The sequence below is a fragment of the Rhineura floridana genome, chromosome 11 (genome assembly GCF_030035675.1).
Source record: "Rhineura floridana isolate rRhiFlo1 chromosome 11, rRhiFlo1.hap2, whole genome shotgun sequence".
NCBI classification, from domain to species: domain Eukaryota; kingdom Metazoa; phylum Chordata; class Lepidosauria; order Squamata; family Rhineuridae; genus Rhineura; species Rhineura floridana.
This window is the reverse complement of record NC_084490.1, coordinates 39,458,322-39,473,191: the sequence shown is the minus strand read 5'-3', so window position 1 is coordinate 39,473,191 and position 14,870 is coordinate 39,458,322. Positions and strand designations below refer to the sequence as shown.

Here is a 14,870-nt window from a genome sequence, read left to right as displayed (position 1 = left end):
GCGGGCTGGAGGGGGGCGCCAGGCGGTGGCCGACCGATCGGCCGGCCGGGAGAGAGGGATGTGGGGGCTGGGGAGTGGGGTCCCCCTGGGGGATGGGAATCGTCCCTGAAGGCCGAGGGAGGGGGCTCAGCATCCAGGCTCCCTCCTGCATCCCTCCTGCATCAGCATCACCAGGAGCAGCAGCACCGCAGCCTCCTCTGCCTGCTGCAAAGGCAGGTAAGAACCGGGTTCAGGAACCCCCTTCTCCTCCCGGGAAACCCCGCGCTGCTCTCCGTTGCATCCGATCTCCTCGTCGCTCTCCAGTGTGGTGCCACCTCTCCCCGAGGGGACCCTCCGGCGCCTTTGCTTCGTCTTCCTCTCGCCCCAGCGCAGTCCAAAACGGCCCAGCAGTTTTCTCCCTGCTCTGCATCCCTCCCTCCCTCCTTCCTCGCCGGCCTTTCCCCAATGCGCCGCTGGCTCCCGCATCCCCAGGGCTCTGGCTCCCAAACGCACCATTGCGCTGCCACCCGGGGCTCTTTACGCTCCAAGCACCCATCTCTCCGTTAGCTTTGCTCCCCTCGGCACCCACACCTTCCCCCACGCGCTCGGCACGGATCCTCATCACGGCCACCCCGATCCTCCCGATAACCACCGCCTCTCCTTTCTCCCCTCGCCCATCCTGATTCTCCGACACGCTCCCTGCAACTCAACTCGGCCAGCCTCCCGGTACTCCCTGATGCTCGTCCTCTTCCTTTGAGCCCTTGCATCCTAAAGCAGAGTCTGTCTGCCGTCTTCTCTCCCCTGGTCCCCCCGAAAGCCTGCAACCGGCTGCTGGCTTCCCTCCTCCTGGAACCTTCTCAGTCTCCTCAACCCAATCCAGAGACCCACCTTCCAGTCCCCTCCATCTCTCCACCCACCTGGGCCCTTGGGTCTCCAGGGGTATGCTGACCTGCCCAGATGCTCAGTGCTTGCAATCTGCAGGGTGCTCCACATTCAAAACGGAGGGGGGGGAGAGTCCAGATTCTACCCCACACTTCTGCTTCATGCCCTTAGCTCACCAAAGGCCTTCTGTGTCCCATGCCCCCATATTTCTCCAGCTGCCTCTTTCCTGCGGCATCTTGTCTTTATATCCCCAAGCCTGCCCCTCTTCCAGACCCACATAGCCCAATCCCCAAGCACAGATGCCCCTTTGAACAGCCCCCCCTCCCTTCTGACCCCTTCCCCATTGTCTCCCTTTTCTCTCCAGTTCCCCTGACAAGCCTTGTTGGTGCTCTCCTCTGCTGTCCTCAGTTCCCCTTTGAGCCTTAGATGCTCCCATGTGAGGCAAAACCCAAACAATCTACCCACCCTCATCTATTCCGCAGGATACCTTTTGCACTGTGTCCTCTTTCCCATTTCACACTCCCCATCATTACTTACAGCAGGCACTCTTTTATGAGTTTGTTTCTCTCTGGAACCCCCAGGACCCCAAACACCAGTTTGCCCCAAGCTCTGCCATATGTCTACATTGCTCCCCGCCATCACTCCACCTGCCATTCAGCCCAGCATCTCCCCACTCCCTTGTGGCTAAAGCAACCCACACTGTATCTCTAGGCAACCTCTCTGCTCTTCCTCATAGGGAGCCTGCACCCTCTTCTGTCTGGAAATCTGTGTCATTCCACTCGATTCTATCCCATCTGATTTTTTTTAACCCACAATCAGCTCCAGTATCCCTTGTCTGGCCCAAACCCACAGTTCCATCTTTCTTGCCCTTGCCACCAACTTAACCTGTTGGCCCATGGTTGTGTCCCTTGACGCTCTTGTTTCTATGGTCTCTCACCCAGACCTGTGGACCTAGATCCCTACCATTTCTAACCTGTGCCTTGTCACCCCATCTCTTCTCCTCTTTTGCTGTAGTAGCTTTGTACCCACTCTGATTTCTCCTCAGTACCCTATATCAGGCAGTTCCATTAGCATATAATCTGGGGCTTTGATGCAAGCCCCTAATAACTTGTGCTGTCAAGGAATCAATGCATGTCTTGTCTGCCTACATAATCCAATGAAACTGTGGCCTAATATTTTGCAGAGAGGGGGGTCTTGGCAGAAGCAGGTGATTGGGATGGCTGATGCCAGTCTGAAGGTGCAGGGTGGGATTTCTAAGTAGACATTTCAGGGGGCGCAGAAAGACTGCTAAGGAGAATCCAGTGCAGGTGTTGGGGAGATGGAACTACATGGACAGTAAGAAAATGAGCCAGAATGTTGGTTCAGTTAAAAATGGAGGTGCCTGTAGAGGAGGAGAATGGCAGTCCAAGAGGCATATCACATTATAGCCCTGTCCCCAAAGGCAGAGAGTTTGATTAAAACTCCTGTTGTGGATTTCCAGGGCTACATTTCTTATCCTCAGGCAGCTATTGTGGTTCAACTGAAGTGAAGCTGTCTCTAGGAGGGTTTACAGTCTGAGCTTCCCACCTCCATACACCAAAGTTCATTGAGCATGCATAGCTGTCTTTAATATACCCTAGATACAGGTGTATAAAACAAGGTAAAAGCACACACCACCTTTCCTTGTGTTTGTGGGTGATGCTGTGGTCAGACACATGTAGGCAAACTCATAGGCAAGCAACATGCACCATTACTGTTTCATAGATGTGCTCATACAAGCTGTGATGTTAAACACATTTGCACAAGCAACTGAAAGTGCTGCACTCTGTGGGCAGGAGATAATGCATGTTCGTTGACAAAGATATGTGCCTATATACACGTTTGTATATGTATTGTGATATAAAGACAGTATCATATTGCACAAAAAATTGTGTCTAAGAATACAAACAGGAGTATTAGTCACACATGCAATATGCATCTGACTGCATGCAAAAATGTCAGGGATGACATGCTAGTGTAGACAAGTGTGACAACATGTGATGTATCTGCACAAGTATGGGAAGAAACCAAAGTGTCATCTGTTAGAGCAAATATGTAGGTGCTGCAAGCTCTTTTTGTGTAAAGTTGTACTGGAGTATGTTGCAGGTGTCTGTTGTGTGGAACAATTTATCTGCACTATGTGTGGGGTATATTTAATCAATGTGTCAAGATTAGTATAGTTGAATGTTATGACATTCTGAATAGATTGGACTAAATGTGACAGGTGAAAAATAATATTTTTTCTAAACATGCTTGTTCCAGTACATGTATAAAGTTCATTCCTAGGACACACTGATTTCCAGAAATGTAGTTCAACTTGCACCAATGTGTACCTATAGTCTTGTTTGTTTATTTGCACTCCACTTTAAGCATAAAATCTTATGTGTCATATAGCTGTATTCAGACAACTGGAACACCAGAGATAGGGCTCATGCTGCCCATGTGCAGTGGTGCTGACTTTTCTTTGCGCACACATAGGCCCCCATCTGCACTATACATTTAAAGCAGTATCATACCACTTGGCTTCCTCCAAAGAATCTTGGGAAGTGTAGTTTGTTGAGGATGCTGAGAGTTCTTAGGAGACCCCTATTCCTTTCAAGGAGCTACAGTTGCCAGAGTTCTCTGGGAAGAGGGATTGACTGTTAAGCCATTCCGGGAATTGTAGCTCTGTGAAGAGAATAGGGGTCTTCTAACAACTCTCAGCATCCTTAACATTTGCCAGGGCCTATTTTGAACCCAGCCTGTGCTATGTATGCACAGATGTTCATGTGCACGCAAGCACAAGTCAGCATCATTGCACATGCACATTTTGATCACCATGACCCATATGCCAATCCTAGCAGCATGTAAAGGCATTTTTGGGTTGGGAATCTACAAACACGTAAACATGTGCAATATTGGTGAAATTCTAGATTCTGTTTCACAGAGATGCAAATTCTTAGCTCAAAATAAACTAATGTTGTGCTGCGTTAAGTTAAATTAGCATAACTTAGGTTAATTTTATTGCTGTTCATAATGTTGCTTCCACAAGAGAGGAGTTTCTTCAAATAACCTAGAATGTTTGTCAGTGAGTGTGTGGTGAGGAGGGATGACAAGCAGAAAGAGAAGCTGCGGTTATTGAGGAGGGGAGGTGTATGAGAATGGCATAACTAGACAGCCTTTCCCTCTCTTTATTTCCGAGTGTTTGCTAGACTCTTCTAGGGTTAGAAACATTACTGGCTTAAAAAAAGGAGTGGGAGATGTTCAGGATGTCTACTCTTGTGTCTGAAGCTGGATTCTGAGCTTGTCTGATGTATCTACAGTCCATATGTAAACCTTTGGTATTGAGTGTTGTGTGGTTTTAGTGCTAGGAGTGTTCATATATTCCTCACGCTGTCTGTCTATGAGTGTATGTGTGAGAGAGACAGAGAGAATGTGAATGTTGGTGTCTCTTTTGTATTAGCCTTAGCATCCACAGCTGTAATCATAAATGTCTCAATCTCTCTCTCCCCGTGTGTAAAAGGTGTGTAAATTAACGTGCCGAAGTTTGCTTATTTATTTATTTTATTAAAGTATTTATAAGCCGCACTTTCATAAAGTCCATCAAGGCGGTTTACAAAATACAAAACATTATAAAATTAAAAACCAATAAAACATCATTAAAAACAATACTAAAGGCATCACCAAATATTGCATTGGTTGGAAGAAAAAAATCATGGAAGTCCATCAAGGCGGTTTACAAAATACAAAACATTATAAAATTAAAAACCAATAAAACATCATTAAAAACAATACTAAAGGCATCACCAAATATTGCATTGGTTGGAAGAAAAAAATCATGTTAAATGTCCTGTCTAAAAAGTTCAGTTTTCAAGAGAAGCCTAACAGAAAGAATTACAGTTCCTGCCAAACCCCTATTGGTAGAGATTTCCACAGAGCAGGCCTGTCACACTAAAACCTCGGTTCCTGTTGGACGCCAACCGAACGCTAGGGGCATGGGGAACCACCAAAAGTGTCCCATCCAGATGGAATGTAGAGTGTCAGGCAGTCCTTAAGGTACTTTGAGCCAAAGTTGTTTAGGGCTTTGTGAACTTGTGTTACCTTGAACCTGGCCTGGTAGTAAATTGGCAACCAGTACAGAGTTACTGTACTGGTCTATTGTGTGCATAAAAGGGCAGAGAAATCAAATGCTTGTGTTCCATGGTTCCACAAATCTGACCATTTTGTGTATGTCTCTCCTGTGTCCTAGTCTTAGTATGTCTGTTTTCCTGACTGGTTACTGTAGGTGTTCTTAACGTCTTCTGAAGGCATGAGAGTGACTGTGCAAGTGTGGGCTTGTCTTGGCCTTGGAAATTGTATATTTTTCAGTGTGCAAGATTCTGATGGTCCTCAGCATTCACCACTCCTGTTGGGTGGCTTGTTTGGTTCAATTTGTTTGTCTTGGGGCAGGAGGGGAGAGGAAAAGGTGTATGAGGCACTGAGAATGACATCTGCCATCTCTGTGAGTATTGACTGCATGGCTTTATATTTCTCTATAGGTAGGGCTTAATTTGAGCCAGGATTCCTCAGAGGTCAGCCCTAGAACTTATCAGTGACAGGGTTTGGCCCTTGAATAGGTGAGAGCTCTTTTTAAAAATTCATTTGAAAGCATTTCTATCTTTCAAGCCCTGCTGGCATCTTTTCTAGGCACTTCTAAGGGCTTCTGTTTATCTTGTTATTCCAGGGAAACCAAACATCTGCACCTGGAGATGCAATACGTGCAGCCAGAGGTGCTTTTAAGTGCAGGACCCATAGTAGACAATGAGGTCTGGCAGTTGTTTGAGCAGTCAGTGATGAATACCTGGAGCCAAAGTCTTATCCTGCACCTTCTGACTGGCTGTCAGGAAACTGTACCTTTGGACGTGTGCAGAGCATCTTTCCCTAACAACTGAGGCACTTCCATGTACCTGGGCAGTGGTGCAGCTAAGTAATTTGAGACTCTAGATTTACCTGGTCTTATGGGGGAAGGGGGCTCTTTAAATGTTAATATGTATTACTTCACCTACTTCAAAATATGGTAAACTGGTCCTGGTGCATTTGGGGGCCCTCCTGCTCATTTGGCTGAAGGGGGCTATCAACTTTTCCCCCGGAGTCCTGCCTGATGGTACCATTCTGCCTGGGACTTAATGGGAAGAACCTTTAAGTCAAGTGGTGCAGCTTTGGGATAGGCTTGAATCCCTCAGCGTTCCTCTTTTTTAAAAAAACCCACTGCACCTGTGTTATTGTTCCAGAGGAGGTGAGCATAAAACATTATCTGTCACAGCACAGGTGTAATTCCTGTTTATAATATTGTATGCATGCACACGTGTGTGTGTGTTAAATTTGAAGTACTGTACTGTGTGTAGAAGGAAGGAGTATTGGGCCTAGTGTGTGGCTTCAAACTCCAGGGAAGTAGGCTTGGGTTAAACATAGCAAGAACTATTGCTAAGGGGAGTTCAGCAATGGAACAAAATGTTTATGGAGGTGGTGGAATCTCCTTTCTTGGAGATATTCCAAAGAATGTATCATTGGGAGTCCAATAGGTATAGTCTTTCATGGCCCATGGGACAGTTGATCCGCTAGGGTAGAGGAAGGAAACCTGTGGCCCTCCAACAATTAGCTAAGCTGATTGGGGCTGATAGGGGTTGAGGCCAACAACTTTGGGAGGGCTAAAGGTTCCCCATGCCTGCACTAGTGCCTTACATTGTTGATATTGGTGTGCATGAATTAGAATAATAGAATAGTAGAGTTGGAAGGAGCCTCTGTAAGGCAATGAGTCCAACCCCCTGCTTAATGCAGAAATCCAGGTTAAATTACCTCTGCCTCTATTTAACATTATTTCAAATCCCTGCTTTCCATTTCCCTCCCCCACAAAGTGTTCAAAGCAGCTTACAATACTAATAATACTAGAAGCAAAATGAAAAGATAAAATGTAATTTAAAATAACAGCATCACCACCAACAAAAAACCCCCGCAAAGCAAGTGCCCCATTAAAAACCCAAGAAAGTAAGATAATTTCAGTTTGCCACCTAAAAGATAACAAAGTTGCCATAAGGGGGTATTCTTGGGGAGGGAATTCCACAACTGGGGTGCCACTGCAGAAAACATCCCATCTCTGGTTGTTCTTCTCCTAACCCTGAAGCCAGGTCGCGCTAAACAGGGTCCCAGAACGCGATCTTAAGCAGATGACTTGCTGGTTTGATAAGAACATAAGAAGAACTGTGCTGGATCAGGCCACAGGCCCATCTATCCAGCATCCTGTTCTCACAGTGGCCAGCCAGATGCCTATGGGGAGCCCACAAGCAGGACCTGAGTATAACAGCATTCTCCCCACTTGATTCCCAGCAATTGGTATTCAGAAGCATATTGCCTCTGACGGTGGAGGTAGAACATAGCCATCATGGCTACCAGCCACAGATAGCCTTGTCCTCCATGAATTTATCTAAACCTCTTTTAAAGCCATCCGAGTTGACAGCCATCACTGCCTCTTGTGGGAGCAAATTCCATAGTTTAACTCTGTGCTGTGTGAAGAAGCTTTTGTTTGTCCTGAATCTTCCAACGTGCAGCTTCGCTGAATATCCCCGAGTTCAAGAGTTATGAGAGAGGGAGGAAAACTCCTCTCTATCCACTTTCTCCACACCATGCATAATGTTATGCTCCTATATCATGTTTCCTCTTACTTGCCTTTTCTCTAAACTAAAAAGCCCCAAATGTTCCTCATAGTGGAGTTGCTCCATCCCCTTGATCACTTTGGTTGCAGGAGGAGGCGGGAGGAGAAGAGGGAAGAATTATGACTACAAAATGAGCAGCCACAGAGAGAGAGAGAGAGAGAGAGGCCATAGCTGCACCTTACATTTAAAGCACTCAGAGCCTGTGTGGCGTAGTGGTTAAGGTGTTGGACTACGACCTGGGAGACCAGGGTTCGAATTCCCACACAGCCATGAAGCTCACTGGGTGACTTTGGGCCAGTCGCTGCCTCTCAGCCTCAGAGGAAGTCAATGGTAAACCTCCTCTGAATACTGCTTACCATGAAAACCCTATTCATAGGGTTGTCATAAGTTGGAATTGATTTGAAGGCTGTCCATTTCCATTTTTATACCACTTTCAGTCATGGCTTTCCCCAAAGTATCCTGGGAAATGTAGTTTGTTAGGAATGTTAGGAGAGTTGTTAGGAGACCCCATATTCCCCTCCCATAGCTACAATTCTCAAAGTGGTTTAACAATCAGAACTCTGAGAGAGAGAGGAAAGGGGGTCTCCTAACAAGTGTTTTAAAATTAAAACTGCTTTAAATTGAATGTGCAGATAGTACAGCCTAAACAGTGATGAGCCTGCTCCATCCCTGTCAAAATCTGGGGTCATGGGTGTTCTCTACACTATTTTCCCCACCCTAGCAAAACAGGGGCTCAAGCAGCCCCTTTGCCCGACAGCTGTCCGTTGCTGACCCTATAGTACACTAATGGACCTTTAAGCAAGGGGCCTAACTAAAAGCCAGATACTTCAGACTCAGACACTACTCAAGCTGAACCTGAGCTGCAAAACACTGGGGTCTGACTTACTCCCTCTGGGACAGCTGCTTAATTTTAAAAAATGTTGTCTCCGACAAATTCAAAAGGGGTTGAAGGACAAGAGAGGGCAAAGATGAAGCTTGGGGTCATCATCAAGTGCTTGCGAAACAAATTTGTCTCGCCCTGCCCTTTATGTAGTGGTTTTTGTCTGTCTAACTGGAGCCCTGCCTGTCTACAGTTAACCATGGGGCCTTGCCTTAGGCTATTTAGCAAGGCCGTGGCTAAGGTAAAAATTGAACCAGGGTTGCCCTGCAGAAAAAGAGTATATCTGCGTTGGCCCAAGAGTGCTGTTGTGAGAGAAGAACAGGGTTTGAGAAAGGCCTGGAGTATGGAGGCTGTTCTAGGTACAGGGAGCAGCCTGGTAGAAAGTAAAGAGGCAGGCGAAAGGAGGCAACGGTGGGGTGGCAGTGATGGGTTGGAAAATGTGGAACTTCATTTAACAGGGTAGCATTTTAGGACACAAACTTGGTACAGAGTATGCAGAAAGGGCTTCAGTTTATTCAAAGCGCTGCTGCTATTGCTCCTGCTGTTGTCCATGCCAAGTTAGGTTGTCTGTCTGGAATGCAACATTGTGCTCGAGAGAGAAGGCAATCGGCAATGGGGATTGGTGGCACAGGAGCAGAGAGTTTACAGCCGGGTCAGGAATCTGTGGCCCTCCAGAAATAATAACAGCAATAAAAACACAATTAGAAATCAATATTCGGATATGTCCTGGGCCACCTGAATGAAGTTTGCGGACCACTGGTTGCTGTACGTCAACTCCCATCATTCCTCAGCTGATAGCCATGTTGGCTGGGGTTGACAGGCTCCCTCTCCAGGTTTAGCAAGATGCTAATGATGGTGAGTTACAGTTCATGGAGGATAAGGTTGTCAATGGCTACTACTAGCCATGCTGGCTATGCTCTACCTCTAAAGTCAAAAGCAGTATGCCTCTGAATACTGATTGCTGGGAATCACAACTGGGGAGAGGACGGTTGCACTCAGGTCCTGATTGCGGGCTTCCCACTGGTTGCCTGTTCGTTTCCAGGCCCAATTCAAGATGCTCACACTACTGTTATAGCCCTGAATGGCTTTGGTCCCAAATATCTGCCTCCTTCCCTACATACCCTCTCAGGTGGAACTTCCTCCCCACAGAGGTGCGTCTGGCAACTTCATTATACAGTTTTAGGCTAATGCTGAAGATGTGCCTTTTTACCCTGGTCTTTGACTCCTGAGACATATATTTTTAGGACCCGCCCTATTTTGTGATTTTAGGTTGTTTTTAATTGTTTTAATGCTGTATTTTAAAATTGTAGCCCACCCTGGGACCTTTGGATGAAGGGTGGTAATAAATGTTAATGATCATCATCATCATCATCTGGTTGGCCATTGTGAGAATAGGATGCTACTAGATGGGCCACTAGCCTGATCCAGTAGGGTTTTTCCTCCTTCCTCTTACCCAGTTGCATTGGTAGAGAATGGGGCAAGGGCAGGTAGGTATATAAAATTTATGGCGCAGTGTTTCAGTGATCGCTAGGCTATATCGCATCTCAGACTTGATGGGGTGGAATAGCCACTTGATGCTAGGGATGGGATCAGTTGGTCAGTGCTGGTTCAAAAGCACTCCGTCAACCTAACAGGCTGGCATCGATTCGAGTTTGTTCTGTATCTGCTTGCCGCTGCTTTACCGATCTGTGGTTTTTTCTCTCTCAGGAAAAATATCGATATTAATATAAATATTTTTAAAGAAAATATGAAATATTGATATTTCCTTTAAAAATATTGATATTCTGAAGAAAAATATATTTTAAAAGGAAATGTCAATAAATTGTCATTCTTACAATCGATGTTTTGGAGGCAGACTTTTTTTTTAAAAAAAAGTCAGTTTTCAAAAATAGCCATGGAAATTTGCTACATTCAAATCTGATCCTCAGCGACTGAGAGTAAGCGAATTAATGGAAAATTCAGTACCAAATCTGAATTGGTCAGAATTCTAGCACTGTATTAAACTCTACACAAACAAGAGCTGGGTGGGATCAAGGAGACATTACACTATTCTTATCAACTGCCCCACATCCTCATGGGGAGTGTGTGTCCCCCCGAACTGTGCACTTAAAGATGTTCTGTCTCCTTCTGTTCCCACGTCATCAGCCTTTCCTCACAATGTTACCTGTCCTTGCTGTTGCTTCTTGTTCACTCCCATCCCTGCAACTTGTCAGGTCATATCCACCCCATACATTTAAAGAACATGGCTTCCTCCAAAGAATCCTGGGAACTGTAGTTTACCCCTTACAGAGCAAAACTTCCCAGTACCCTCAACAAACTACAGTTCCCAGGATTCTTTGGAAGAAGTCATATGCTTTAAGTATATGATATGGATGTGACCTCAGTCCTTCAACTTGTAAAAAAGAGAGTAAACCCCCTAGGTTGGATGTATGTTACAGTACTTCAGTGCTCTGTACAGCACTTAGCACATCTGAGTGAAGATAATGCTGAGTCAAGAAGAGTGTGAAAACAGCCGTCTTGATACCATGTAAGCAGACTTGCATAATTCATAACTCAGCAGAGTTTTTTAAAAAACTTGTGATATTTTGAACACACCATTGCCATCACTCTTTCCTCAACTCATTTGCCCTTTTTGACTGTAAGGAAGGTCCCAGTTATTCTTTCCATAACATGCGTGAAGTGTTTTTTCTTATGATCGGGAAAAGTGAGGCAGGGAAGTCAATTTCCCAAGGTCTCTTGATAACCTCTGTTGTGATCTGAGCTCCAATTTGAATCTAATCCCCACAGATTCATGGCCACTGGGCCTCACTGTCTGGGAGTGGGAGAGAAGCAGCACAGGGCACAGATTGTAGTGTCCGTTGTTTTCTTCAGCTGTATTTGTGGGGAGGACTAGGGCAGGGATCGTTTCTGCACAGAAGTGAGGCTGAATTGGCCGATGACCCTAAGTTGAGGCAGGAGAGGGTGTTGCTCTAGGGAGCTAGTTGTCCCACATGGAGAGGAAAATAAAGGGTAGGGCGGGGCTGGATTGGTTTCTGGCACCTCCTGTTCTCCAACCGGCTGAGCATCATGCCTGACCTGTGATTACACTTGCTCTCCCCATCCACCCACAAAGTTAATAGCAAGTTTTCTCTTCCTTCCTCATTCCCCATGGCCAACCCAGCACTGTTCCGGACCAATCCTTTTACTTGGGAGGCGGTGGCAAGAATGTAATATTTGCTATAGTAACATCTCTGATCCCATTATCTCCATTCATAAGAAGTTTGCAAAACCGTGAGTGTGTCGTCTTGTTGGCTGGTCCCCAGACTCCTGGCTCCCAGCCTCTCTTCCATGTCCCTCCCTACAAGGGAAGTACTGCTATGCTAGGGACCACAGCAGTCCACCACACACATCTTGCAACATCTGTGGGCTTGAAACTGTGCTGGTTGGTCCAGACTCACAGTTCCAGCCTTCTGCCGTTAGCCTAGTTTGCTCTTCCAAGAACAACACATCACACCACCTCTGGAATTCTTCTTCCTTCATGGAGCCCTGGGACTGTGCCTTCCCACATCATAGGAAGCTGCCTTATACCAGGTCAGACTCTTTCTTCATCTATTGTTGTCTACTCAGACTGACAGAGGCTCTCTAGGATCTCAGGTATTTCCCATCATCTGCTCTTTTAACAGGAGATGCCCGGGGGGGGGGGGGTTTACTTCTGAGATGGGGTCCCAGCTGTGACTTCTTAGAAGAAACTTTTCTGGTTTCCCTGTTCCTCCCCTCATTTGATCCAGATACCATTTCCTTACTTTTCACCTAGAGCAGGGATTCCCCAACATTTTCCCCTATGGACCATTTGAAAATTGCTGAGGGTCTTGGCGGACGACTAAGTGGTTTTTGTACTTATTGTAGCAGTTGTAATTTGCTGTGTTAGATGCCGTATGGTTTTTAATTGTATTTTTAGAGACATGCCACGGACCACCTGGATGAAGCTCATGGATCAAATTTGGGAACCCCTGACTTAGAAAACTCCAGAGGTCCCAATTCTTTGGCATTTTAAGGACCTCTCTCTCTCTCTCTCTCTCTCTCTCTCTCTCTGCAGGATCTGGGGCTAAACTTTCCTGACAGCCACCCGTCCTTCCCTGAGGAGCCCCCCAGGCGCCCCTCCCCACCCCACTTGGCATGATGATGTGCGAAGTGATGCCAACTATCAATGAAGACAACCGCCGCGGCTCGGCCTATGGGGCCGATGATGCCAACTTTGAGCAGCTCATGGTCAACATGCTGAATGAGCGCGAGCGGCTGCTGGAGACTCTGCGCGATACGCAGGAAAGCCTGGCCACCTCTCAGCTCCGCTTGCGCGAACTGGGCCACGAGAAGGAGTCCTTGCAGCGCCAGCTGAACATTGCCCTCCCACAGGTCAGGAATGGGGATGGGTGTGTTCACATGTGAAGCTGGTAGAGATGGGTTGGGGAAAGTTTGCAGGGCTGGCTGGGGAATTCAAAGTGTTGAGTTGGTGGGAAGAGGCGGCGCTGGCTGGAAGTTCAAAGCATTGTCAACTGTGAAGATCTGACATGTAGATGGTTTGTGCTGAGGGCATGGCTTCAGTGGGGGAATCCCCGCTTTTCTGGCGTAACATAGAGACATAGGGAGTCGATTTATATTGAGTCAGGCCATTGTTCCATCTAGCTCAGTATTGTCTACACTGACTGGCAGCGGCTCTCCAGGGTTTCAGATTGGGAACATTCCCAGCCCAAACTGGAGATGATGGGGATTGAACTTGAGATCTTCTGCATGCAAGACAGATGTTCTACCACTGAGCTACTGTCCTTCCCAAAGGAAGTGTAACTTTAGCAAGAGAATGTTGTGCTCACATGGCTAGTTGAGTGGTGTGGATCAATGTTTGGATTGCCAGGGGGAGGGGTGGCAGAAGGGACCCAACGTCTTTACCCTTCTGCGGTGGCCCCATAAACTACTGTTTTTGTTTTGATTTGTTTTCTGGTTCTACATAGCTTTATTGGCTTTAGGACTACTGGGTGTGTGTGGCATCAATGGATGGAAATTAGCAGGTGGAGTTAGTGAATTTCATTAGGGGCCCCTATTGGTCGAGCGCTGGTGCAGATTTCTCTGTCCATAGCGATCAGATGCAGCTGGCATCATGTGGACATGCAGGCTAGACATCCGATTGCAGGAAAAATGCACCTGATCTCCTCCCCCTCCCCCTAAATTGCCCTTGTTTTGTGCTGCTCATGATCAATGTGTGTGTTTTAGGAGCAGTGACATTCCTTCACTATCTGCTCAGATTGGCAAGAGACTGTTCTTCCCTTGCAGTTTGTGGCCTTAATGGCTTCCTTGCATCATCTAGGAGCAGTTTGCTCTGCATCTTCCTTGCAGCGGTCCACCTGGGTTGCTCCTGCTCTTTGCCTAGGCTGCACTGTGGTCTGGGGTAGCTGTGGTTAATTGTAGGTGGAGTGATTGGCGACTCTGCTTTTTGTTAGGGGTTGGGTTGGACTCTGATCTTCCACCCCAGGGGTGGTGCCCTCCAAATCTTGCAAGACTACAGCTGCCATCATCCCTGACCATTGGCCATGCCGGCTGGGACTGAGTCCAACATCACTAAAGGGCACCAAATTGCCCACCCCATATTGCTTGCCCATTTGGCTTCTGTGTCCCGGACAGGGATGGTATAGGTGTCTTGCTATATTTTTATGAAAGTGTGGTCTATAAATATTTAAATAAATAAATAAAAAATTAAAACATATTGGAAACGGGATATCCAGGCCCGGTGCCAGCAGGCGGCAAGGTCAGGCACTGGCCGAGGGGCCCTGTGTCCCAGAAGAGTCCCTGAGGGGCCCCTTCTTAGGCTGGGAGGGCAGAGCTCCCAGTCTGCAATCTGCACCAGCACTGAGGCACGGGGCCCAGCAACCTGACGCTTCTGTGGATCACAGAGCAGGAGCTCTACCCCACCAGGAAACACCCCCCTATGCAAGTGGCATGGGCTTTACTGTAAGAGATTGATGCCCCTGCTGCCATCTTAGTTGATGGCAGGTGTGTGCATGCAGTGCGCCGACATGGGAGGTAGGTTGGGCAGGCAGGACTATTTAAGCCAGCGCCACCTGCATCGGGAGTGGGTTTCGGGAGCATGACAACACAGGTCCAAGGCTGTCTGATGCCCAAGGGCCCAGTCATGCCTGGTGCTGGCCATGGGAATAGCCTGGAAGTGGTCAGATCCTAGGCCGTTCAGATCAATTAACTGTCACTTGAATAGTAGAAAGCTGCCTTACAACAAGTTGGACCATTGGGAAATAGGGAGTCGCTTTATACTGAGTGAGACCATTGGTCCATCTAACTCAGTATTGTCTACACTGACTGACAGTAGCTCTCCAAGCTTTCATGCAGGCGTTTGTCCCAGCCCTAAGGGTGCAGCCTCATTCATTCTGCATGACTTTTCTGACATTTCAGCCAAAAAA

General features: G+C 47.0%; 1 protein-coding gene across 12 annotated transcripts in view; it reads left to right on the top strand.

The window, feature by feature from the left end:
* Positions 1–99: 99 nt before the first annotated feature.
* Positions 100–14,870, top strand: part of PPFIA3 (PTPRF interacting protein alpha 3) — a 71,793-nt gene continuing 57,022 nt past the window's right edge. For 10 of the 12 annotated variants that reach the window (XM_061590970.1, XM_061590968.1, XM_061590969.1 and 7 more), the window contains exons 1-2: positions 100–216; positions 12,503–12,819. In XM_061590970.1, the coding sequence (XP_061446954.1) occupies positions 12,583–12,819 (237 nt within the window). In that variant the 5' untranslated portion in view covers positions 100–216; positions 12,503–12,582. Of the gene's footprint in view, positions 217–5,724; positions 5,825–11,732; positions 11,998–12,502; positions 12,820–14,870 lie in introns of those variants that run through there. The other 2 variants (XM_061590963.1, XM_061590962.1) reach the window with 2 other exon arrangements.